General features: G+C 41.2%; 1 protein-coding gene across 4 annotated transcripts in view; it reads left to right on the top strand.

Annotated features, from left to right (window-relative positions):
- The window catches only part of LOC139578752 (influenza virus NS1A-binding protein homolog A-like), a 37146-nt gene extending 10955 nt beyond the window's left edge, over positions 1-26191 (top strand). The window contains exons 1-14 of one of the 4 annotated variants that reach the window (XM_071406733.1): positions 4653-4673; positions 4794-5089; positions 5364-5501; positions 7239-7408; positions 9768-9843; positions 9947-10120; positions 16737-16862; positions 18378-18491; positions 19022-19166; positions 21128-21352; positions 21483-21604; positions 21725-21983; positions 24777-24950; positions 25166-26191. In XM_071406733.1, coding sequence (XP_071262834.1) covers positions 5391-5501; positions 7239-7408; positions 9768-9843; positions 9947-10120; positions 16737-16862; positions 18378-18491; positions 19022-19166; positions 21128-21352; positions 21483-21604; positions 21725-21983; positions 24777-24950; positions 25166-25425 — 1956 coding nt within the window. In that variant the 5' untranslated portion in view covers positions 4653-4673; positions 4794-5089; positions 5364-5390 and the 3' untranslated portion in view covers positions 25426-26191. Of the gene's footprint in view, positions 1-4652; positions 4674-4793; positions 5090-5363; positions 5502-5969; positions 6242-7238; positions 7409-9767; positions 9844-9946; positions 10121-16736; positions 16863-18377; positions 18492-19021; positions 19167-21127; positions 21353-21482; positions 21605-21724; positions 21984-24776; positions 24951-25165 lie in introns of those variants that run through there. The other 3 variants (XM_071406732.1, XM_071406736.1, XM_071406734.1) reach the window with 3 other exon arrangements.
- The last annotated feature ends 631 nt before the right edge of the window (positions 26192-26822 follow it).

Below are 26822 nucleotides of genomic sequence, written 5' to 3'. Positions count from 1 at the left end.
TCTTTCTGTTGCATAGAGCTGTATTGGGTCTGTAGTGAGACACTGTGCACACACAGGCACTCTGTACAGACCGCTAGGGTAGCAATGGCAGATATGTCTTGGTACAGTCATCATCTGACTGTTCCAAGTAAACACAGTCCAGGCACGTTAAGGTCATGAAGCTAATCGAGCCAGGTTCTTATCATTTTAGTTCTCTAATCCTTCTGCCACCACACTGCCAAGAAACCAGCAACCCCTATTTTAAAGTGTAGCTGAACCAAAAAACCACCTTCTCTCGTTAAATGGCCTATATGGCATTTGAGTCAAGCATTTATTTTTGTGTAAATAGTGTAATTTGGGTAATAGTCTCTTTCTAAATTGAGTTTAGGAAAAAGAATGTGTCACGGAATGAAGTGTACGCCAGTTTTCCTTTTATTTCAATCCTGCCCACAGCTGGCAGCACTCAAGTAACAATACATTTGGTACGTAATGCCTGCGGTAAATTTGCTTTAACTTTGTCCCCTATTAGCCCCATAGGTACAGTTGAAGTCAGAAGTACACCTTAGCCAAATACATTTAAACTCAGTTTTTCACTATTCCTGACATTTAATCCCAGTAAAAATTCCCTGTTTTAGGTCATTTAGGATCATCACTTTATTTTAAGAATGTGAAATGTCAGAATAATAGTAGAGAGAATGATTTATTTCAGATTTTATTTCTTTCATCACATTCCCAGTGGGTCAAACGTTTACATACACTCAATTAGTATTTGGTAGCATTGCGTTTAAATTGTTTAACTTGGGTCAAATGTTTCGGGTAGCCTTCCACAAGCTTCCCACAATAAGTTGGGTGAATTTTGGCCCATTCCTCCTGACAGAGCTGGTGTAACTGAGTCAGGTTGTAGGCTTCCTTGCTCGCACATGCTTTTTTAGTTCTGCCCACAAATTTATGGGATTGAGGTCGGGGCTTTGTGATGGCCACTCCAATACCTTGACTTTGTTGTCCTTAAGCCATTTTGACACAAAAATGGAAGTATGCTTGGGGTCATTGTCCATTTGGAAGACCCATTTGCGACCAAGCTTTAATTTCCTGACTTATGTCTTGAGATGTTGCTTCAATATATCCACAAAATGTTTTCCCTCATGATGCCATCTATTTTATGAAGTGCACCAGTCCCTTCTGCAGCAAAGCACCCCCACAACATGATGCAGGCTGCATCCACATCTATCTATCTATATCCAGGCAGAGTAGAATACGGCTTTTAATTCAGGGATTCTGTTTCACATAAAGACCCACTTCTCTATCCTCCTGAGTGTAATCGTTTAAGAGCTATTGTTTCAAATGGCCATGGCTGGCATGTGGCTACACACTCCACCGGGGAGATCCAAAGGGTTTTATAGCTTGTTTTCAGTTGATAGTGGGGAATCAATGGTATATCCATTAGTGATTTAATGCCAGAGAAGCTTTGGCCAAACCACGGCTTCGAGGGAATTATCACTTTTATACAATGGTGACCAACATATTAAAATAATGATTGTTATTTGAATTTATTCATTCTATTCCGTCCTTCCATGCATAGCTACGGGAAGATCTTATGAGTAGGGGGTGCTGGGAAAAAATTATCCTTTATAATAAAGCATTTGCAGTCTAATGATAAAATACAATTCTTAATGTGATGAGTAACCTAAGCATAGGACAAGTGTCAGTAGTCACTGCAGCCTAAGTTAATTTAACTCATGACTATGAAAAACAAAATAGGCCGTTGTGAACAGAGCTCTCATTTCTTTGTACTGTATCATTACAATCGGGGTGTGTGAGCAAGTGAGTGAACTAGAGGAGTGTTGTAACTAAATTAGTAAAAAAGATTAGTGGTGCACAGTATACAGAAACCTATGTACTTTGTCAAAAAAAGGAAAAACTGTTTGATACTAGAATTTGTTACGTTCATTTGGTATTTCTGTCAAATGTTTCTTGCGTGACTGCGCCTATCAAGTCCATCAGTGCAGCTGCTCTTCGGGCTATAAAAGGAAGTGCCTGCTCCACTTACTCATTAATTGCTAGAGCTGTCTGGGCTGCATTGTTGGCTCCCCACTCATGCTGAAAGTTGAACTTGAATAATGCAACCAACACGGCATGGTAGAAACTGTTATTACTGTTCACAAATCAATGCCCATACAGGCTAGAAGTCACACTTTGCAATGCAAGACGGTAGCGGTAGCTTCCAGCTTTAATTGTAGGCTTTCCTTGCAAAATGTGCTATTTTCTGAGCTGATTGTGACCGAAAAGATGATTAATTAACTTAGTCTCCCTTGCCACTAAACTCATTCACTTCTTTGTCTTCCTCTCCTCCCGTCTGGTTTCCACTAGATTCTATAGCCACAAGGTCAGATTCCACAGCCACATTCTGCATTGGGAACTTTTTTAAGAAACAGAGCACACATTTATAAAAGATTGCTTCATTTATGCAAAAAAAATGTATGCACTTTGAGTTTCTTTTGTATATCAAAAAGCGCTTTACAAATGTATTATTATTTCTTTGTTTAGTCATGTTACCTGATTGGCTAGCTAACAACCTGGTAACCAGTATATCCAAACATTTTGGGGCACAGAAAGAAAAAGGATAGCTTCTTCAGGAGAACAATGATCATAGCAATGAATGAATGACGGATCGCTTGCATGTCATTATCACAAATGTACATTTGTAGAGACGGTGTACAATTTTGAATGTAATGCGTCTCAATAGGAAAATAGTGCTTTTACACAATGTAGAAGCCTACTGTTTCACAAATGACTTGGTAATTTCAATGTTATTCGTTCAACATCTTAGCTTTTATAATAAACTGAAGTGCTGAAGTTTCATATGTGCTTCAAAAGTAGCTAGAAATCATATAGGCTGCATCTCAATCAAATTTGAAAAAATATATATTTTCTGGTGCTCCTAAATTTTATGTGGTGCGCCTAACTTTAAGTTGAGACCACAAGTGCTACCAATGGAAAAATGTATTTAGATCACGGTCTGTGTTTACAGCAGAATGTCAGGTCATCAAGTCTGTAAACTGAAGCACAGCTGGGTCATGCAGCAAGACAATGATCCAAAACACACAAGCAGGTCTACATCAGAATGGCAGAAAAGCAACAGATAAGAAGTTTTGGAATGGCCTAGTCAAAAGTCCAGGCCTGTTGTGTTAGGAGCTGAAATGAACAGTTCATAGTCAGAAACCCACACCCACATTTTATTAAATAAGTATCCAATTTGTATTCGTTCACTCAGGTTCCCTTTATCTAATATTAGGTTTTGTTTGACGATCTGGTTTTCAGTGTCAAAAATATGCACAAATAGAGAAAATCAGAAATGGGGAAAATACTTTTTCACAGCACTGTAGCTGTCAGCACCAGTGACAGCGGTTAGGTTGGCTATAACATTGGATGTACACTAGTAAAATAGCAAGGGTAGTTCCATGTTGCCTTGTGAGAATCTCACACATCCCCCACATAATGGCAGATTCCCTGGAATGGTAACTGTTTCTTCCTTCTCTTGTTGTGTATTAAGGATGGGAATTGCCTGGGACCTCACAATACGATATTATCACGATACTTGGGTGCCGATACGATATGTATTGTGATTCAAAAATTTATTTTTGCGATTTGATATTCCAAACATATTGCTCACCAAGAGGGAGCATGAGAAAATGTGTTTTGATCGGTCATGGAGAACAAGCTATGAAGGAACAATACTGCAGTTTTGGTGCAGGTACACCAACTAGTGCAAAAATAATATTGCGTTTTTGTCAAAACGATATGATGTATCAGCAAACATAATATCCTGATATGTAGCTATCAAAAATATATATATTCTTCCGCCATCACTTATTTATGTATGGTATTTCATCATGCTGCTATGCTTCCTCCATGTCTCCATGTGGGAAGAGAAGTGATAAATCACAAAGGAATTCCAATGGTTTTATCAACTAGGACCCCCCCTGTTCTCCCTGCCACCTCAGTGACTTTGCGTGAGAATCCTGTGAAGCTGAGTGAGGGAGGGTGCTAGATGGGGTAGCGTGAGACTGGCTGGCTCCTATCCTATGTGTTTGAGCTGTGAAGGTCTCTGGTGTATTGCTGGGTGTATGGTACAGTAACACTCCTCACTAAGACAGTGGTGGATTAATGCACACAGAGGTGGGGATAGCATGGCATAAGCATAGCAGTGATCACAAAGGGCTAGGTAGTCAGTCAGCAGTATGTCTCCATTCCACCCAATAGCATAGTTGGTGTAATGCAAATGCATACTACGATGGAGGTAGTTAATGGTTTGGGATGTGGTCTTGTGGGTGTGGCCTTACTGGTGGATTTAGATGGGACAGGGGAGGGTCCTGAGACGGGAGCTCATGGATTCCCGGGTGTGCTAACAGTCTTAAGACAGGGGATAGTCCTAATGGATGTGCTTTGCCGAGGACGAGTTTGAGCCGGATTCAGCGGTAGTGTCTGGGCTGTGTGGCAGGTGTGGAGGGGGCAGGGATCAGAGTGCCTGTTCTTAAGACTTTAGAGAGGGACACTGAAGGAGTGGAAAATGGGAGGGTGGGGGTTAATGCTACTGAGAGACTATTTTAGTGACTGGACTGTCAGTGTGCTACTTGACTGCAGCAGTCACTCTGCTTGCCTGCTGGAGATGCCATGAAGTAGCTTAGTTTAAACACGTGGGTTAAATTCAGACCTTGTTCTGATGTGCTTATATGCATGTGCTTATATCCTATCTATTGATCTCACTGCAGTTTGGTGTAATTTAGTTGTGACAAACTTTCTCCTCTCTCCTCCAGGTTATAATGCACGACCAACACAGAAAAAGTTTGACTCTATAGCCAACGGGATCCCGAGGACTTGATTACAGTCGCTTCAAGCCTGATAGTTTGCATCGGTGCGGCTGCCCCACTACCCCTGGCTCACACCCCTTTGGTCAACTGGCATTACTTCTGACAGCCCCCTTCCTCCTCCATTGGTTCATAAGACTTGGGTTCCCTTGTGGTCTGTCTACTTTGCCTGTCTTCTCTTCCATCGGTCCCTGTTCTCCACTGACACCAGTAGCAGTCCCTGGAGTTACATAATCCTGTATTAGGTAAGACCATTATTATTATTATTATTATTAATGCAAGGGGCGGATTACACACACACGCGCACACACAATGCACATGTGCCTAATCCAAGTCCTCATTGTGATCATGAATTAATCAAACAAGCTTTTATGAACGATGCCAGCATCATGCCATTCTACTGTGTGTGGGACTGATGGTTGAAGTGTAAGTCATATGGGGATAGAAATTTAGATACACTTTTTTTTCTCTCTTTTTCATGTTCCCCCTTCTTTCTCCCCTCCATCCCTTGCTGGTCAGGCTCAGCCCCCAACATTAAACAGTGAGATGATTCCCAACGGTTATCTGCTCTTTGAAGATGAGAGTCTCTTGGATTCCACCATAGCAAAGATGAACGCCCTGAGAAAGAGTGGACAGTTCTGTGACGTGAGACTGCAGGTACGTGGAGTTTTTCTCTTTCGCTCTCTCGAACCCCCCCATTACTGGATCTTGAACTATGAGAATAGAAAGGTTCAGAACTTTTGTGAAAGAGCACAGTGGAAAAATATATGGCAAATAGAAATCAACTGGATGGTGTTCAGAGATGGATGGGTAGGGGTTGAATGGAGCTGAAGGGTGGGACTAAAAATAACAAGAACACATGTTCTGACGTGTCCATATTTGAGATTTTTGGTTCCAACCGCTGTCTTTGAGATGCAAAATAGGTGAATGGAAGATATCTGCATGTGTGGTTCCCACGGTGAAGCATGGGGGAGGAGGTGTGGTTCTGCTTTTTGGGTGACACTGTCAGTGATGTTATTTAGAATTCAAGGCACACTTAACCTGCATGGCTCCCTCTGCATTCTGCAGCGATACGCCATCCCATCTGGTTTGTGCTTAGTGGGAATATCATTTGTTTTTCAACAGGATGACCCAAAACACACCTCCAGGCTGTGTAAGTGCTATTTGACCAAGAAGGAGAATGATGGAGTGCTGCATCAGATGACCTGGCCTCCACAATCACCTGACCTCAACCCAATTGAGATGGTTTGGGATGAGTTAGACCTCAGAGTGAAGGAAAAGCAGCCAACAAGTGCTCAGTATATTTTGGAACTCCTTCAAGACTGTTGGAAAAGCATCCCAGGTGAAGCTGGTTGAGTGAATGCGAAGAGTGTGCAAAACTGTCTTCAAGGCAAAAGGTGGTTACTTTGAAGAATCTAAAATATATTTTGATTTAATACTTTTAGACTTACTACATGATTCAATGTGTGTTATTTCATAGTTTTGATGTCTTCACTATTATTCTACAATGTAGGAAATTGTGAAAAATAAAGAAAAAACCCTTGAATGAGTAGGTGTCAACTTTTGATTGGTACTGAAACTATTTAGCCCCCTTCCCCTTTTCCATATTTTGTTACATTACATCCTTATTCTAAAATGGATAAAATACATTGAGGAAAGTAATGACAATGCGAAAACAGGTTTTTAGAAATGTTTGCAAAAGTATAAAAAATATATAAAAAAAATACCTTATTTATTTAAGTATTCAGACCCTTTGCTATGAGACTCAATTGAGCTCAGGTGCGTCCTGTTTCCATTGCTCATCCTTGATGTTTCTACTACTTGATTTGGAGTCCACCAGTGGTAAATTCAATTGATTGGACATGAGTGGGAAAGTCACACACCTTTTCTATATAAGGTCCTACAGTTGACACGGCATGTCAAGAGCAAAAACCAAGCCATGAGGTAGAAGGAATTGTCCGTAGAGCTCCGATGAAGGGTACCAAAAAATGTCTGCAGCATTGAAGATCCCCAAGAACACAGTGGCCACCATCATTCTTAAATGGAAGAAGTTTGGAACCACTAAGACTTCGTAGAACTGGCCACCCGGCCGAACTGAGCAATCTGGGGAGAAGGGCCTTCATCGGGGAGTTGACCAATAACCTGATGGTCACTCTGACAGAGCTCTAGAATTCCTCTGTGGAGATAGGAGGAATGCTAACTAATAGGAACGTAAACAACATTTGAGAGAAATAAGCTTTTTGTGCATATGGAACATTTCTGGGATCTTTTATTATGGCTCATAAAACTTGGGACCAACATGTTGCGTTTTTATTTTTGTTCAGCATAAATTATAGCACCTCTGAAGAATGGTCTCTAGTTTGAGCCCTGACCTCTGATCAATCTCCTCTGTAGGTGTGTGGTCATGAGTTGATGGCTCACCGTGCCGTGCTGGCCTGCTGTAGCCCCTACCTGTTTGAGATCTTCAACAGCGACATCGAACCTCACGGCGTGTCCCACGTCACCTTCGAAGACCTTGACCCAGAGGCTGTGGAGATCCTGCTTAACTACGCCTACACTGCCCAGTAAGTGCCATGACCTCTACCCTCTGACCCCTTTACTATGCCTACGCTGCCCAGTGAGTGAGTGTACATCTTCTAAGACATTCATTGTGCAATGAGTCCTAGGCTTTGTTAAAGTGATGTCCTTCAACTTTCGCCACTACATAAGTATTTTTTTTTAAACCTGCTTTGGCCTGGATGTCCTTATTTTGGTAAGGATCAGAATATAAATATTATTTTCTGTGAATGAGTTAACTTCCAGAGCTTTTAAGTTGTAAAACAATAACTTGAAAAGGTACTTACATGCCATAATTTTGACTTTCATTATAACCTTGTTTACAATCTGAGATGTATGTGTGTAAATAAAACCCATCCATATCACAATGGCACACTGGCAGTTGACAATAAAGAACTGAATATCTGTGAATCTGTTTAGTATTTGATGTAAATAACTGAGGAGAATGCATGAAGAATAACTTCATTGCAGTCTGGTTTCTTTATTTACCTTTAACCTCTCTGGGATATGTGGGACTTGGCCAATAGCCAGGGAAAATGTAGAGCGCCAAATTTAATAAAAGATATAAAATCAAACTTTCATTAAATCACACATATATAAGATACCATATTAAATCTACACTCGTTGTGAATCCAGCCAACATGTCAGATTTCAAAAAGGCTTTTTGGCGAAAGCATACGATGCTATTATCTGATGATAGCACAACAGTAAACAAAGAGAGTGTAGCATATTTCAACCCTGCAGGCGCAACACAAAACGCAGAAGATAAATATAAATCATGCCTTTGACGAATTTCTTTTGTTGGCACTCCAATATGTCCCATAAACATCACAAATGGTCCTTTTGTTCGATTAATTCCGTCCATATATGTCCATTTATTTGGCGCGTTTGATCCAGAAAAAAACAGCTTCCAATTTGCGTAAAGTCACTACAAAATATCCAAAAAATTACCTCTAAACTTTGCCAAAACATTTCAAACTACTTTTGTAATACAACTTAAGGTATTTGTAAACGTTAATAATCGATCAAATTGAAGACGGGTCTATCTGTTTTCAATACAGGATGACAACAAACTAACGATACTTTTCTAGTCTTGCGCAACTCTCAAACAGTACACATAACGTTACACTGATTCCAGATGGCCGTTCTTCTTCATTGCACAAAGGAATACCTCAACCTATTTCCAAAGACTGGTGACATCCAGTGGAAGCGGTAGGAACTGCAAACAGGTTGATTAGAAATCTAGTATCCCAATGAAAACTCATTGAACAGACGGTGACCTCAAAAAAAAAAAAACGGAAGAAAAAAAACTGAATGGTTAGTCCTCTGGGTTTTGCCTGCTACATAAGTTCTGTGATCCTCACAGACATGATTCAAACAGTTTTAGAAACTTCTGAGTGTTTTCTATCCAAATCTATTAATAATATGCATATCTTATATTCTGGGGATGAGTAGAAGGAAGTTGAAATTGGGCACGCTATTCATCCAAAAGTGAAAATGCTGCCCCCTATCCTAGAAAAGTTAACAACATAATTCCAGTGTTTACTTTAACATTTGAAATGTTATAGACACTGATGATACTGGATATTTTCTCAAAATGATGAAATGGACTTTGTGGTTATACTGATGATTATACCATGGGCCATTGCCTCTGAGTATTACTTGCAGTGTTAGGCTTAAGTGTGACTTACTGTGTTTTGCCTCTGAGACCCAGAGTCCTATGGTCGGCCCTGTATATAATCGTGGTATTCTGCAATAAATAGACTGCATACAAGGTATAGGCCAAGATGGTCCACCATGCAAACAGGCTGTTCTGGTCCTGAATCTTCTGTTTCCCTATTGAAAACAGTACAACAACGATAAAGCAAATTTAGATGCATTATGTATGCCTTTTTGTTTTTAACAAAGTAGCCTACAGCCGTGTGAAAGTTTGCCGCTTTCAGGGTGCAGCTCCAACTGACAGGTTGAATACAATGTGCCTTTGTTTTTTTGTTTTTTTAAGGGGTAAGGGGGTGGGCTCTAGACCATCCTATTAGCCATTCCAGCTGTGTAATTTCATATTCAATTTTGTTTCCTAACGCCCACACGATCAGACTGAGCGTTTCAGTGGCCCTAGGAGGAACAGGGAAATATATTATGAAAACGTGTATATATTGGAGTTATATAAATAATAATAAATAAGGGATTTAAAAGTACAATTAAAAAGACTGCATGGGTTTTTAAAAATGTTTCCTGGACCCTTCACCGCTCTAACTCTGCTCACCCCTCTCAAGGCTTTCTTTTTGACTATGCTCATCACCTGTCAAGCATGCGTACAACTCCTGTCTGTGTTTGTCTGTCTGACTAACTAATGGTTCTGTCTTGCAGGTTGAAGGCAGACAAGGAGTTGGTTAAGGATGTCTACACTGCAGCCAAAAGGCTAAAGATGGAACGAGTAAAGCAGGTAGGATCTTACTCTGTTTTCAACTACTGATATGCAATACTGTATGTTTAAATGCTGTCCCAATGTTCAGAGGTTTAAACTTCTCTCCTCTCTGATTGGTCAGATCTGTGGCAACTACCTGCTGTCGAAGATGGAATCCCAGAGTGCCATCTCCTTTCGTAACTTTTCCAGCTTCATGGGAGACGGCCGCATGCTGTCCAAGATCGACATCTACATCCAAGAACACCTGCTGGAGGTCTCTGAGCAGGAGGACTTCCTCAAACTCCCCCGCCTCAAAGTGAGCCTTCCCTGAGCAATGTTCTACTGCAACCTTAACGGGGCAGTGCAGTTAAAAACATGATTTTTCAGGTTGTCATTAATAGTGATGCACCGATATTACAATTTTGGCCGATACCAATATCCGATATTTTCCTTGTAATTTTTTTAATTAAATGACACCGATATAAAAAAAAAAAAAGGAAAAAAAGTGGCCTTTTAAAGCATTCAAGTACAGTTAAATAGTTAACACGCACACGGACGTAGCAGTCAAAGGCACTGCATCTCAGTGCAAGAGGCGTCACTACAGTCCCTAGTTCAAATCAAGGCTGTATCACATCCGGCCGTGATTGGGAGTCCCATAGAGCGGTACGCAATTGGCCCAGCGTCGTCCGGACCGTCATTGTAAATAAGAATTTGTTCTTAGCTGACTTGCCTTGTTAAATTTAAGGTTACACACACAAAGGGTTATTTTGTTGGCATTTACTACCCCTGAACAAGGCAGTAAACCCACTGTTCCTAGGCCGTCATTGAAAATAAGAATTTGTTCTTAAGCCTAGTTAAATAAATGTTTAAATAAATTACCAGTAAAACATAATCAAACCCTATTTCTTTCACTTACTTGCTGTTTCGTTGTTCAGTCGTTTCATTCTCAACCAGGATTTCTATGGAATGTCGTTTGGGTCTTTGCGTGTCAAAAAAAGATGCCTGTCAAATAACGCGATTTGGCCTGTCAAATAACGCGATTTGGCCTGTCAAATAACGCGATTTGGCCTGTCAAATAACGCGATTTGGCCAATCAGGACCTGAATATGACTGCACGTCAAATAATAATTTAACGCGCTCATTCATTTTTTATGTAGTTATTACACATTGATTACAATCACTCATATTTCATATGTCACAACGATTCATCGATACGTATGCTGTGATGCTGGTAAAGTTGTCTTGTGCACCTACAGTGCTGGTCATTAAAAAAAAGCTAGCTAGCTCATGGATGCAAGCAATGTAGTTCTTCCCCTAAAACATGGCAAAACGACATCTGTTTCAGTAGCTATAGTTAGCTAGCTAACTATATAGCTAGGTGTCATCTAAAATAACCCTAATTTATAAGGTCTTATTTTATTAATGTTGGTCGGACCCATCTATGTGAAGCTAGCCACAATGAGGATTAACCACAATAGGGACTTTGCGGTTAGCCTCCAAAATAAAAGTATGGAATGATCCTACTATTTGTATTAATTTGCGTCACTTTCATTTGCATCACTGTCAATGACATTATTATTTTGATGGCAAACTGCAAATTCCACTATTGTGGCTATCTTCACAACCCGGTCCGGTTAAGCCTCACTAGCCAGATGAAGCTAGCTAGCTGCTTATAAAGTTAGCTTTGGGCAACAGAGTTAAGTTGCTGACTAGCTATTTATTTTCATGAACTGAAGTTCAATTTCAGTAGGCAAACATCAAGTGACAACCTAGTTAATACTTACAAGGATTCCTAAATCATTGCTAAGAATAATGAAAATGATTGCAGTTTCTACTGGTCATTGTTTTCAGGCTGGTTATATTGGTGCTAACTAGGTACCAAGCTAAAGCTAGCTACCCCAGAAGTTGCGGTCGAACAAATGATGCTTTATTACTAATGCGGTATTGTAAACACATCGTTCGTGGCCAGTGTTTGCTTGTTTGCAGACTGTTTTGAACAGCTTTGACAGTGCTGCTGTATCTTTGACACACAAAGACGTTCCATAGCATGTATATCGTGAAGCTAATAGCAGTGACGCTATTTCTGTGTAACTCCGGCAGGGCAACATCTGGGAAAAATAGCGCACTTGGTATTGTGTACCGGTGCTCGACCAGTCGGCGAAAGCCAACATCACCTACGACGGAGAACGGTGGAATGTCAAGGGCAATGAATTCCATTATCTTGGATTTAATGGATTTTGCCTTTGAGTTGTCCCACTGAAATGTTCTTACTCTTTCAAATGACTGCTCGATCTACACAGCAGACATTGTGGGCTAGGTTAGAAATCCTGTGTTGCACGTGTAGCGCAAATGTTACGTGGCGCCATTACGTCATGTACCTACGTTATATAGGTATGCACGTTAGATTTGACATCGGTTTATAACATCGGCGTTAAATTGGAAATCAGGACAATCTGTTTAGCTAATATCGGCCGATTCCTAGTCTTTAATGATATTTCCACTTTGCGGTTGAAATAACTCACTTAAATTGTGAAAATTGTAATCCCCTTTTTGTGTATGAGCTGTTAAAAAAAAGTGGTTTTGGCCCGCCGCATAACGTCAAAAGTCATTCTGATTTATAACTGACCAATGACCGTTCATCTAGCGTATATTACATTTACATTTAAGTCATTTAGCAGACGCTCTTATCCAGAGTATATCCGTCTACACTGCTGCTGGACCCGCCCGGTCATATTGGCATTCCATTCCTCATTGTTGACAGCATGCAGAGTTGGGCGACCAAAGTATTTCCGGAGTTACTTTCTACTTTATCTTGCACCCGGCAGCAACCATTCAAGAAGTAAGTATCTAGACACTTTTAATTTTAGAAAAATAACTGAAGGACATATTTATGAGTGGCATCTTTCGTTTTTAATGTTATTTTGAAGACTGATTCCCGACAATGTTCTACTCTTGATTTGCGCTGTTGAAGATTTTGTCAAGGGGCTTAGGAAAACGATGACTTTTCAAAAATAGGCATATAATTAATAGGAAAACCTTTTGTCATCCTTGTGAAGTTGCTAGATTGACTTTAGCTTGAATAACTTTAGCTAGCTAAGGTTGAGGGGACAAAACTGAATTTTAGCTAGCTAACGTTACCATTGCTAGCTGTTTTTGACTAACTTGGCTAGCTAATGGCAACATTAGAGGGATGACAAAGTATTTATTTTTATTTTACGACATCTATTTCCAGGTCATTATAATGTAATTTCGAGAAATGTCATTAGCTGGCTGGCTAGCTAGCTATGTTTTAGTAACAGCATCATCAGTGCTTCATTGATAACCTGATTTTACATTTGCAATCACTTAGTTATAACTTCACTATTTATGTAATTAACTTCTTATGGCTGCAATCCTGGTAACGGGATGATATGACAACAGCCAGTGAAAGTGCAGTGCGCCAAATAAAAAATAAAAACAGAAATCTCATAATTAAAATTCCTCAGACATGCATGTTTCTTATACCATTTTAAAGGTAATCTTGTTGTTAATCCCACCAAAGTGTCCGATTTCAAATATGCTTTTCAGCGAAAGCACCACAAACGATTATGTTAGGTCACACCAAACCACAATAAGCATAGCCATTTTTCCAGCGAAAGATAGCAGTCACAAAAAGCAGAAATATAGCTCAAATTAATCACTAACCTTTGATGATCTTCATCAGATGACACTCATAGGATTTCATGTTACACAATACATGCATGTTTTTTTTGATAAAGTTCATATTTATATAAAAAAATCTGAGTTTACATTGGCGCGTTACATTCACTAGTTCCAAAAACATCCAGTGATGGTGCATAGCCACATCGTTTCAACAGAAATACTCATCATAAATGTAGATGATAATACAAGTTATACACATGGAATTATAGATATACCTCCTTAATGCAACCGCTGTGTCAGATTTAAAAAAAACTTTACGGAAAAAGCAAACCATGCAATAATCTGAGACGGAGCTCAGAGTCAAATTAGCCGCCATGTTGGAGTCAACAGAAACCAGAAATTACATGATAAATATTCCCTTACCTTTGATCTTCATCACAATGCACTCCCAGGAATCCCAGGTCCACAATAAATGCTTGATTTGTTGGATAATGTCCGTTATTTATGTCCAATTAGCTACTTTGGTTAGCGCGTTTGGTAAACAATTCCAAAGTCACAAAGCGCGTTCACTAAAACGTGACGAAATGTCCAAAAGTTCCGTAACAGTCAGTAGAAACATGTCAAACGATGTATTGAATCAATCTTTAGAATGTTGTTAACATACATCTTGAATAACGTTCCAACCGGAGAATTACATTGACTTCAGTTGAGCGATGGAACGGAGCTGCCTCTCACGCGAACGCGCGTGGTCAAAGCGTGGTCACCTCATGGCAGTGGTTACTCATTCCTGTCTCCTTCGGCCCCCCTTCACAGTAGAGTCATCAGACAAAGTTCTATTGACTGTTGACATCTAGTGGGAAGTGAAAACTCATTCATATCTCGCTGTAATTTCAATGGGAGTCTGGTTGAAAATCTACCCGCTTCTCAGGTTTTTGCCTGCCATATGGGTTCTGTTATACTCACAGACATAATTCAAACAGTTTTAGAAACTTCAGAGTGTTTTCTATCCAATACTAATAATAATATGCATATATTAGCAACTATGACTGAGGAGCAGGCCGTTTACTCTGGGCACCTCTGTGCACCTTTCATCCAAGCTACTCATTACTGCCCCTGCAGCCATAAGAAGTTAACCAACTTATCAATATTGGTAAGTTGGATAGCCAAATCATGTTGGCTAATTTCTTCCAATCTTTGTAATTGACTAAATAAAATTTATAAAAATTCTCTCCATTTCTTTCTGCGTACAAGGTACCAAATCCAGACTTAAAGTTGGCAACATTGATGTCACCATTGTCTCTCTCCCCCCTACACATGCAACCATGGCGTCATCCTGGATTCCACCCTCTCCTTCGATCACCACGTCCGACAATGTTCTTCCACCTCCGTAACCTCTCCGGAGTCAGGTCCTCCCTCTCCCGTCCTGGCGCTAAAATCCTCTTTCATGCATTGATCTCCTCCCAACGAGACTACTGTAATTAACTACTCTGAGGCATCAACACAAGCTCCATAAACTCCAAATGGTTCAAAACTATGCAGCTTGATTTCTCACGACACCACCCATGTCAGATTATTATTATTATATATATTTTTTTAATTTAGCGAGTAGTGGAATAAACCATGGTCTATAACCAAGTAGGAATTCAATGGGTGGGGGCGACGTGACTATTTGAAGACACATTTGTAGTGTGTGGGGGCTGTGGTCACCAACCAACCTCCTGGAGATCTATTCTACGGTTGATTATCACTCCAACATCACATATCACAACAGATTCCGCCAAACAAGTTAGTCAGAAGCTAAGTGTAATTGTGTGTGTGCAATACTGCAACTCTTCCACTGATTAACGTGTATGTGACCAATAAAATGTGATTTGATTATACCTTATCTGATTGTTTAGCGAACAACCTCTTACTTTCACCATGATCTGTTTTCCTCTCACAGGAACAACTTCCAGAGCTTGAACACATGTAAAAAGATACTTACATGCTATGATTTCAACTTTCATTATAACCTTGTTTGCGATCTGTTTATGTAAATAACTTACGAGAATTTGAAGAATGACACTTTAATGCTAGTCTTGTTATTTTATTTACTTTCAACAACCGAAAACATTCCAAAATGTGTAATTCATGTGTTTACTCATTAGAAATAATGATATTCTTCAGTCTCATTACAAAGTCTATTTGGCAAAATTATGAAGTAGACTTTGATTATTCGGAAGTATTACTTGTTTGGCCTCAGATGCAGAGTCCTATGGTCTGCCTGTAGATAATCATGGTGTTTGTGCATTGAATAAACGGCAGACAGGGTATAGGCCAGGATGCAATATATTCAAATTTGTATCCCCATGCCCACACAGTTGGACTAAACATTTCAGAGGCTTAGGGAAATAAATTATTTAAAAAATATATTTTTAATTATATTCAATAAATAAACTACAATGATTGGTTAGACATATAGGGATACTTTAAACATGTTCACTATTTACCTAGTCTCTCTAGACAATGTACCAATGCTCCAGCTTAACATGTCTGTAGAAGTTCCAACGTCAGTTGGGACATTCGGAAATTGGAAGCGCGTCGCCAGTAAAGACACTGCCGTATCTGCTTCTTGCCCTAGCTAAACATGAGCACAATTCCTGCCTGCATTTTAAGCCCCACCTACCCAAACGTGTGATTTGTTAAGAGTGTTGATTGTCTGAAGAGGACCCTCCCTGAAAAATAATTATATTAATCCTTTTGAAATGTCAGAAGCCGACATCCTCCCCAGGCCTTGTGTCGTTGCCTAGCTTATGATGCGCCACGGTCTGGAATATACAAGACTAGTCTTTACCTTGCCTAGGAGGCTATCTGATTGCTTTATTGACCGTTGGAGTACAAACGTGGATAAATAATCTCAGTAGAAATTGTTAGCTGTTCCCGCTCTGGATCTCACCCAATATGTACTAATCATTGAACGGTTACATTTCTCGGTTGATGTTCATATCTAAATCGATGGCTTCCGTATTTGATCCTGCCTGAAAATGACCATCTGCAAATGTGGGTGTGACCCAACTGGTTACTTATGGCCTTCAAATACAGTTAGTTGCATTATTACTTTTGTGCTGCAGAATTCACCAGTTACTGGTTTTGATTGAATAGTTTTCTTTGTCTCCAGTTAAGGTAGAACGCATCATAACCCTAGCTAGGCTATGATGGTTCAATAAGGAGTCATTGTCTTATGATTTGACCCTAGCCATGGTTGATCCTAGCACCTCTTCTGACTGGTTTCCTCTTATCTGTCTCTACAGTTAGAAGTAATGCTGGAAGACAGCTTGAGCCTGCCCAGCAATGGCAAGCTCTACTCCAAGGTGCTTAACTGGGTCCAGCGCAGACTGTGGGAGAATGGCGACCAACTGGATAGACTGATGGAGGAGGTCAGTACCGTAGCTGGAGTCTAGCTTGCACCCATCCGCCCCATATCCCTCCCTCCCCTCCTTTCTGCACTTTCCTCTAACAAGTTGAGGCACTGTTTACAACTCAACGTGGCATGATGTCATTTCACACACTGTGTTAGGACTGTTTGTTTGTTTTTTCGTTCTTTTTTTTAAGTGTTAAGTTATGCAGTACAGTGTACCTGGCCATACTGCAAACTAGAGGTGAGCAGAGACACAGCCGTGCGGCTGTTCGCTCTTTGATATTTATGTTTTAGTGATCAGTTGGTTCCACCCACAGTAGTATGACTTTTGGTCTCTTTCGCATTGAAACAAAGTGAGTGAGCAGGTCTTTGACTCTGTTCTGTCTCACTGATGCCCTTCTCTTTCTGAGCCGGGGTGTGTGCGCATTAAGTGTGCGTTTGCGTGCGTGTGTCAGCGAGCACTCCAGTTCTAATGACTGTTCCTCCCCGTTGATTTCTCTGTCCTCCCAGGTTTATTAACAGCAGCAGGAGACGACTGAAGAGCCAAGACTGAGCCACCAGGGTAATGAGTCAGAGAACGAGAAACAGAGAGAGAAAAAGAGGGAGGAGAGAAGCACCTCCCTCTCTCTACAGCCGGATATACAGCCGGATTGATCATCCGGATATACAAAATGACATGCAGTAGAGTACTCACAGAAACCCATATCCACTGAACAGTACATCTGCTTAGCACATAACCATGATTAACCCAACCACCCCCCCCGAGACTCGATACACCCCTCATCGTTCACTGATCTAACCCCTTATTTTGGAACCGCATTTAATATGAACCATATTTAATCCAAATCAGTGATTGCACAGTACATTTTAAGAGCTTTGTCCTTTAACGTGGGAAAGAGCAGAATGACGGCCATTTAAACCAACTTTTGAAATGCTTCTCTGCTCAAGCATATTCTACGCATCATCTCCATGCCCACATCATAATCCAATCACTTATTTGAACAGTTTTTTTTTTTACTATAACTTTGTTTGAAAACATCTCTTTTTTTATTTATTTTATGACTACTTGTATGAAATGTTAATGTATGTCAAAGCTTTGCCTTCACCTGCTGTATGAAAGCATACCTCAGTGCCTTTTTTCTAATGTTTTCCAATGCAATTATAATGACCGACTTCATCAGCCAGCCAGGAGCGTGGTTTCTGGTTTCCAAGCAGCCGGTGTGAGGTCATGAGGACAGAAGAAGTTTCCAAATGTTGCGTATTTACCAAACCCAGACTCCTCCTTTTTTAGATCTTATGGCGAGAGGGCAGCACAGAAGCAGAAACTGCTGATTTTGTGCGGCCTCCTACATGTCCTGTAACTACTTCTGTGTGTCTATGTTGATAAAGAAACATTGGCTCCTACCAGTGACAACAGATCAGCCTTCCTCCCCCACTGTCCTCCTTCCTCCCTCCCTTTCGTGTTGCCCGGGATGCTGCTGTGTTGCCATGGAGACAGGCTGCCACATGGGTGATGTCGCTGTGTGTCTTGCAGGTGCAAACGTTGTACTACTCAGCCGACCACAAGCTGCTCGATGGCGCACTCGTCATTGAGGAACATGGGATGTTTGGGGTTGGTGCGGAGGAGGACCACATGCAGTTTGTTCAGGTACACAACCCACCCCTACCTGGCCCTTTCCTGGGCCTACCCGAGTGTCGCTTGGCCCAACCTGGTTTTTATCCCACCGTATGTAGCCTGGCAACAAGGCAAACAATTAGTTTGTAGAACCTGGGGATACTACAGACCTGCTTGCGTAGCTCATGTTGCATGTTAGACTGGTTCTCAGATCATAGTCTTTTGGAGATTGGGTAGTGATTACTACCTTTTTTGTGTGTTTTGTCTCAGTATGTAGCTGCTTCTGCATTTGTAAAAGTCTTCCCATTGTCTGTGCTGTCTTTCAGCTTGTTCAGATGGTTTAAAATGGGTTGTAGGCTGCTTTGAAACATTTCAGGGGGACTGGCACTGCTAAAAGAATGTGCTTGGATGTATTTCTAGGCAGGTTTAAACCCAGGTTTAGTCAATTTTCAGGCCAGATTGTGGAGTGTGCGCTCTGCAGCCAGCTGGTGTATTAGCCAGTGGTGGGATGATGTGGCTGTTACCTCTGGCTGGGCTTCTGTAGCTGCTTTCTGCTCTTGCAGAAGAAGCCCCCTCGTGAGAACAGCAACACCCAGAGACAGCCAAGCTACGCCACCTCCGGCAGCTCCTCACCCTCCGGCTTGGCCTTCAACACACCCAAACCCTGCAGGAGAGAGTGGAAGTACATCGCCTCCGAGAAGTCCACCAGTAAGTGAATGTGTCGAAGAATGTTTGAAGCCTTCGGTGTCAAGGAGTGGGTGTATAGCATAATAATGTGTATGAATATCCTAATGTTTAACCTCTACGGATCCCGGATCCGGGATCATCCTCATCAAAAAAGCTGACTAGCATAGCCTAGCCTAGCGCCACAGGGATATCATATAATATAATTTCATGAAATCACAAGTCCAATACAGCAAATGAAAGATAAACATCTTGTGAATCCAGCCAACATTTCAGATTTTTTTAAATGTTTTACAGCGAAAACACAATATATATTTATGTTAGCTCACCACTATAGCCAAACACACAACTCCATTTTTTCACCGCAAACATAGCTTTCACAAAACCCACAAATAGAGATAAAATTAATCACTAACCTTTGAACAACTTCTTCAGATGACAGTCTTATGACATCATGTTATACAATACATTTATGTTTTGTTCGAAAATGTGCATATTTATAGCTACAAATCCTGGTTTTACATTGGTGCCATGATCATAAATGGCACCAAAACAGCCAGAATAATTACAGAGAGCAACGTGAAATACATAAATACTCATCATAAAACAATTATGAAAGATACATGTTGTACAGCAAATGAAAGATAAACATCTTGTGAATCCAGCCAATATTTCCGATTTTTTTAAAAGTGTTTTACAGCGAAAACACAACATATATTTATGTTAGCTCACCACAATAGCCAAACATACAACGCCATTTTTTCACCGCAAACATAGCTTTCACAAAACCCACAAATAGAGAGAAAATTAATCACTAACCTTTGAACAACTTCATCAGATGACAGTCTTATGACATCATGTTATGCAATACATGTATGTTTTGTTCGAAAATGTGCATATTTATAGCTACAAATCTGGGTTTTACAACGCAGCCATGGTCACAAATAACACCAAATTGTCCGGAGAAATTTTACACAGCGATGTAATCTAACCAAAAAACTCATCATAAACTTTGCTGAAAAATACATGTTGTACAGCAAATGAAAGATACACTTGTTCTTAATGCAACCGCTGTGTTAGATTTAAATAACTTTAGTGCACAGCATGCAATAATCTGAGACAGCGCCCAGCCATTCTCCGCCATGTTGGAGCCAACATATTCCACAAAAATACGAAATAACATAAATATTCTCTTACCTTTGATGATCTTCCATCAGAATGCAGTGCAAGGAGTCCTAGTTCCACAATAAATCGTTGTTTTGTTTTAGAATGTCCATTTCTTCTGTCGAATTAGCAACTTTGGCTAGCATGGTGGAGCGCACATGTCCATGAATGTTTGGCGCATGGAACGAAAAATTCAAAAAGTCATAAAAGTCGAAGAAACTGGTCAAACTCAGTTGAAAATCCATCTTTATGATGTTTTTCTCATATGTATCCAATAACGTCCAAGATGGAGCATTTAGTCGTGTCTACCTAACGCATTGCAGAAAATAATATGGTGCTCCCAAGTGCGCAGCAAAATACTGCCAATATGGCGGACCTGTCACTCCAAAAGCTCTCATTCGGTCTCACATCAAGCTAGACACCCCATTCAACCTTCTACTGCCTGTTGACATCTAGTGGAAGGCGTATGAAGTGCATACAGATCCATAAATATAAGGCAATTGAATAGGCAAGGCCTATTTTCTGAATTTTCACTTCCTGACAAATGAGTTTTGTTTTACTCACAGATATAATTCAAACCGTTTTAGAAACTTGTTTTTTAGAAACAGTTTTAGAAACTAGTGTTTTCTATCCAATAGTAATAATAATATGCATATCGTATGATCTAGAACAGAGTACGAGGCCGTTTAATTTGGGCACGATTTTTTCCCAAAGTCCAAGAGGTTTTAAGATAATAACATTTTAAGTGTTTTATTTAGTTATTACCATCACCTCCGCTCATACCATCACCTCCCTCCCTTCTTCTCCCCTCTCTCTTCCAGACAACACCTACCTGTGTCTGGCAGTACTGGACGGGGTGTTGTGCGTGATCTTCCTGCATGGCCGCAACTCTCCCCAGAGTTCTCCCTCTGCCACACCATGTCTGATGAAGAGCCTGAGCTTTGAGGCTCTGTCTGAGGAGCTGGAGGAACACCCGCTGACCTCCATGCACTACGCACGCTCTGGCCTGGGCACTGCCACCCTGCACGGCAGGCTCATCGCTGCAGGTATGCAGAGTTAACCAGCCAATGGGCCTCTCTATCTGGAGTCTGGCACTGACAGGTCTCAAGCCTCAGATCGTCCAAATCAACCCTGTCCTGTTACTGACCTGGTATCCTCTGTGTATGTTCCCTCCAGGAGGGTATAACCGGGAGGAGTGCCTGAGGACTGTGGAGTGTTACGACCCCAAAGAGGACCGCTGGACCTTCACTGCGCCCATGCGGACTGCCAGGGCTCGCTTCCAGATGGCCGTGCTCATGGTACAACACACCCCTGTCCTTTGAACCCGCATTTCATATGATTGACAGGTGCCTGTCTGACCCGGACTGATCAAGAGTTTTCTGACTTAAACCTGCCTCTGTTTTCCTCTGATCTCTTAGGGTCAGCTGTATGTGATGGGTGGCTCCAACGGTCACTCAGACGAGCTGAGCTGTGGGGAGACCTACGATCCGCACACTGACACGTGGGCTCAGGTGGCAGAGCTCCGGACCAATCGCTGCAACGCAGGTGTCTGCTCGTTGAACAATAAGCTGTTTGTGGTGGGAGGGTCAGACCCCTGTGGGCAGAAAGGACTGAAGAACTGTGATGCTTTTGACCCTGTGACCAAGACCTGGAACAACTGTGCCCCTCTCAACATCAGTACGTACCAATACTACACATACACTTCCCTACGTATTTATTTTAATTTGGCTTTATACTCCAGCATTTGATTTGAGATCAAATGTTTTATATGAGGCGACAGTACAGAATGTCACGATTATTTAAAGGTTTTTCCACATTAATGTAGAAGTGTTCAGAAACATTCTGTTCTTATTTACAATAAAAGTGACTCAAAAATTACAAATGATTTACCATTCATTGGGCACAACATAATCTGAAACACAACCAAAACAAACTAAAAATAAATCCAACAAGTTTGAAGACTCACAATCTTAGGCATTGCATGCTAGGTAAATGGGACCAAATACTTAACTTTTGACTGAATTGAATACACAAAGTACATTTGTCAAAGTACTTGACACCTTGAAATGGGCGGACTAGATACATAAAGTGCATTTCTAAACGGTAAAACAGATGTATGAAAATACCCTCAAGTAAAAGGCTAAATTCTTTACTGTCACCTCATATAAAACATTTGATATCAAATCCCAAATGCTGGAGTATAAAGCAAAATTAAATTAAAAGCAAATACGATTGTACTATACACACATGCTGTACCAATATCACACACACTGAGCAAAAAGGGTTCCAGATTATACCAAAAAGGGGTTCTTTGATCTGTCACAGGACTGGATGCTTTAGTAATGGTGCTTATGTACAGTGCATTCAGAAGGTGTTCAGACCACTTGAATTTTTCCACATTGTTAGGTTACAGCCTTATTCTGAAATGGATGAAATTGTTTTTTTCCCATCTATCTACACACAATACCCCATAATGACAAAACAAAAACAGGTTTAGACATTTTTGCAAATTTAAAGAAAAACTGAAATATCACAAGTATTCAGACCCTTTACTCAGTACTTTGTTGAAGCACCGTTGGCAGCGATTACAGCCTCAAGTCTTCTTGGGTATGATGCTTGACACACCTGTATTTGGGGAGTTTCACCTATTCTTCTCTGTAGATCCTCTCAAGCTCTGTCAGGTTGGATGGGTAGCGTCGCTGCACAGCTATTTTCAGGTCTCTCCAGAGATGTTCGATCGGGTTCAAGTCCGGGCTCTGGCTGGGCCACTCAAGAACATTGAGACTTGTCCAGAAGCCACTCCTACGTTGTCTTGGCTGTGTGCTTAGGGTCGTGGTCCTGTTGGAAGGTTACCCTTGGCCCCAGTCTGAGGTCCTGAGCGCACTGGAGCAGGTTTTCATCAAGGATCTCTGTCCTTTGCTCTGTTCATCTTTCGCTTAACCCTGACTAGTCTCCCAGTCCTTGCCGTTGGAAAAACATCCCCACAGCATAATGCTGCCACCACCATGCTTAACCTTAGGGATGGTGCCAGGTTTCCTTCAGACGTGACGCTTGGTATTCAGGCCAGAGTTCAATCTTGGTTTCATCAGACCAGAGAATCTTGTTTCTCATGGTCAGAGTCCTATAGATGCCTTTTGGCAAACTCCAAGTGGACCGCCATGTTCCTTCTACTGAGGAGTGGCTTCCGTCTGGCCACTCAACCATGAAAGCCTGATGGTGAAGTGCTGCAGAGATGGTTGTCCTTCTGGAAGGTTCTCCCATCTCCACAGAGGAACTCTGTCAGAGTGACCATCGGGTTCTTGGTCACCTCCCTGACCAAAGCCCTTCTCCCCTGTTTGCTTGGTTTGGCCGCGCGGCCAGCTCTAGGAAGAGTCTTGGCGGTTCCAAACTACTCCCATTTCAGAATGATGGATGCCACTGTTCTTGGGGACCTTCAATGTTGCAGAAATGTTTTGATACCCTTCCCCAGATCTATGCCTCAACACAATCCTGTCTCGGAGCTCTAGGGACAAATCCTTCGACCTCATGGCTTGGTTTTTGCTCTGACATGCACTGTCAACTGTGGGATCTTATAGACAGGTGTGTTCGTTTCCAAATCATGTCCAATGAACCACATGTAGACTACAATCAAGTTGTAGAAACATCTTAAGGATGATCAATGGAAACAGAATGCACCTGAGCTCAATTTCGAGTCTCATAGCAAAGGGTTTGAATACTTATGTAAATTAAGTATTTGTTTTTTATACATTTGTAAAAAACTGTTTTTGCTTTGTCATTATGGGGAATTGTGTGTAAATTGCTGAGTGAAATAATGTATTTAATCCATTTTAGAATAAGGATGTAATGTAACAAAATGTGGAAAAAGGGAAGGGGGCAGAATGCTTTCAGTACCAGTCAAAGGTTGAGACCTTCTCATTCAAGGGTTTTTCTTCATTTGTACTATTTTCTACATTGTAGAATAATAGTGAAGACATCAAAACTATGAAATGACACACATGGAATCATGTAGTAACCAAAAAAGTGTTAAACAAATCAAAATATATTTGAGATTCTTCAAAGTAACCACCCTTTGCCTTGATGACAGCTTTGCACACTCTTGGCATTCTCTCAACCAGCTTCACCTGGAATGCTTTTCCAACAGTCTTGAAGGAGTTCCCACATTATACTGAACACTTGTTGGCTGCTTTTCCTTCACTCTGTGGTCCAACTCATCCAAAACCATTTCAATTGAATCGAGGTCGGGTGATTTGTGGAGGCCAGGTCATCTGATGCAGCACTCAATTATTTAGTTAATCCATTTTAGAATAAGGCTGTAATGTAACAAAATGTGGATAAAGTCGAGGGGTTTGAATACTTTCCGATTTCGTTGTATCGCATATACTGTATTCGTGAAGAACTGGAATAGCTTTGAGTTCTGTGAATGTGAAAAGTGGGTAATGTGCAGTGTTAACTCTGTCTGTGTTCTCCTAGAGAGGCACCAGGCTGCGGTATGTGAGCTGGATGGCTTCATGTACGTGATTGGAGGTGCTGAGTCGTGGAACTGCTTGAACACAGTGGAGCGCTACAACCCTGAGAATAACACCTGGACCCTAATCGCCCCCATGAACGTAGCTCGCAGGGGGGCTGGGGTGGCCGTCTACGATGGTAAGAGACTACTCCATAGAAATTAAGTATTCAAATTCTATGTTCTGCTCTAAACGGGGGTGGGCTCGAGACGATTACCATGTATAGGGTACTCAGTTCACAGGGTGGGAATGCAGGTTGCAAACTTGGAATTTACTCAGATAAAATCTGATTTGTGCTGACCCTTTGCTCTCCTTTCTCTGCTCTCTCTCATCTCCTTCTCTTCCCCTCTCTAGGGAAGCTCTTAGTGGTTGGTGGGTTTGATGGCTCCCATGCACTGCGCTGCGTAGAGGTGTATGACCCAGTCCGTAACGCATGGAAGATGCTGGGTAGCATGACCGTGGCACGGAGCAATGCGGGTGTGGCCGCGCTGGGTGACGTCATCTGCGCCGTGGGCGGCTTCGACGGAAACAACTTCCTGAACACGCTCGAGGTGTACGACCCTGAGACGGACGAGTGGAGCGACTGCGCCGAGGCCCTCTCCTCTTCCGCCTGAGGGTCAGGGGTTATGGGGGGGATCATTTTGGGGGGGTTGCCTAAAGCAACATCAAGCCTTTTATTTTTCGTGCTGTATATATTTAGATTTCTTTTTTTCTTTTTTGTATTAATAATGCCAACATTTTAATACATTTTTAGTGCAATTGAGTTTTTCTTTGAACGTTTTCTATTGTTTTCTGGGGGTTTACAGAGAAACACCTACTGTTTTGGTCACCAAGACTACCTTGGACTTACTGGTGTGTTCAGAATAGGTGACGGTACTGGAAAACTTTGAGTTGACTTGCTTTAGGAAAGTGATTCTGAATATCTTTTGTCATTTTGAACTGTCATTTTAGCTCACACATATTTAAATATCTGCAATTTTGAAGCCTTATTCAAAGAAAGAAGGTAACTCCCATGGCGTTTTTGTGTAGTTTAAACTGAAGCTGGATTGCTTGACAAATCTTTAATGCCTTTTTATATTTTTATACACTGCTGATTTACCAATAGAGGAAGTAGTGGACGCACATGTCTATTGAGTCATGAAACGAAACCAGTGCCAGTTTAGTAACGCGTAACACTCGCACACACACGCTAACCAACTCTTTTGTTGCTGCATTTTGACTAATTTACTATTATGGAGATGCTGTTTTGTTGTGTTGAGCGTTTTAAAAGGGGTTCAGATATTTGGCTTTAATTTTGAGTTTAGATTGATTCAATTGGAAAGTGCTGCATCACATTTGTAACAAGCTGATATTTCTTAACTAATAAACCATTTCAACCTCTTTTAGTTTTCCAGTTCAATACAGTACTAGAACTAATAGTCAGGTTTGACTGGTTTGTTAAAGTGGAGTGACTTTCACTGTCTTTGAGGTAGCATTGGGAAATTTCCACCCTGGGGTTCTAATGAAATACCCTGCCTTATACACATTCTATAAACCTTCCACCAATTGGATGTTGCAAGTCACTATTTTTTCCACCAGGACACAATTACTGTCCTCAAATATAGCATTTATCTCTCTTCTCTCTACACGAGCAGAAATGTATGGCAGCATGGTCTATGCAGCCAAATTCTGACCCTTTGCCTAATCTGATTGGTCAATAGACCAATTTGTGGAAAGATATCAGAATTGGGCTGCGCAGCCATAGCTCCTCTACCAGTTAGTTTCCACTGGGACCAGATTATCTACCTCACTAATGGCTGAATTCAATCCGTATTGCGGAAGAACCGCATAAAAAAATTAAGGTAATTTCCGATTGAGCCGACATGTTTAGCGTGAATGCAGTCTCCGCGACCGTGGGAACAATGCCTTTTAATTGTCAATTGCGCTATAAAGCTACGGCTTGAATAGAGCCCTAAATCCTTTCTCTGTTCCCATTAGGGTGTAATTTGAAGGATTACACTAAACGTAGTTT

The sequence above is a fragment of the Salvelinus alpinus genome, chromosome 6 (genome assembly GCF_045679555.1).
Source record: "Salvelinus alpinus chromosome 6, SLU_Salpinus.1, whole genome shotgun sequence".
In the NCBI taxonomy this organism is placed as follows: Eukaryota; Metazoa; Chordata; class Actinopteri; order Salmoniformes; family Salmonidae; genus Salvelinus; species Salvelinus alpinus.
This window is presented reverse-complemented; position numbering and strand designations above follow the sequence as displayed.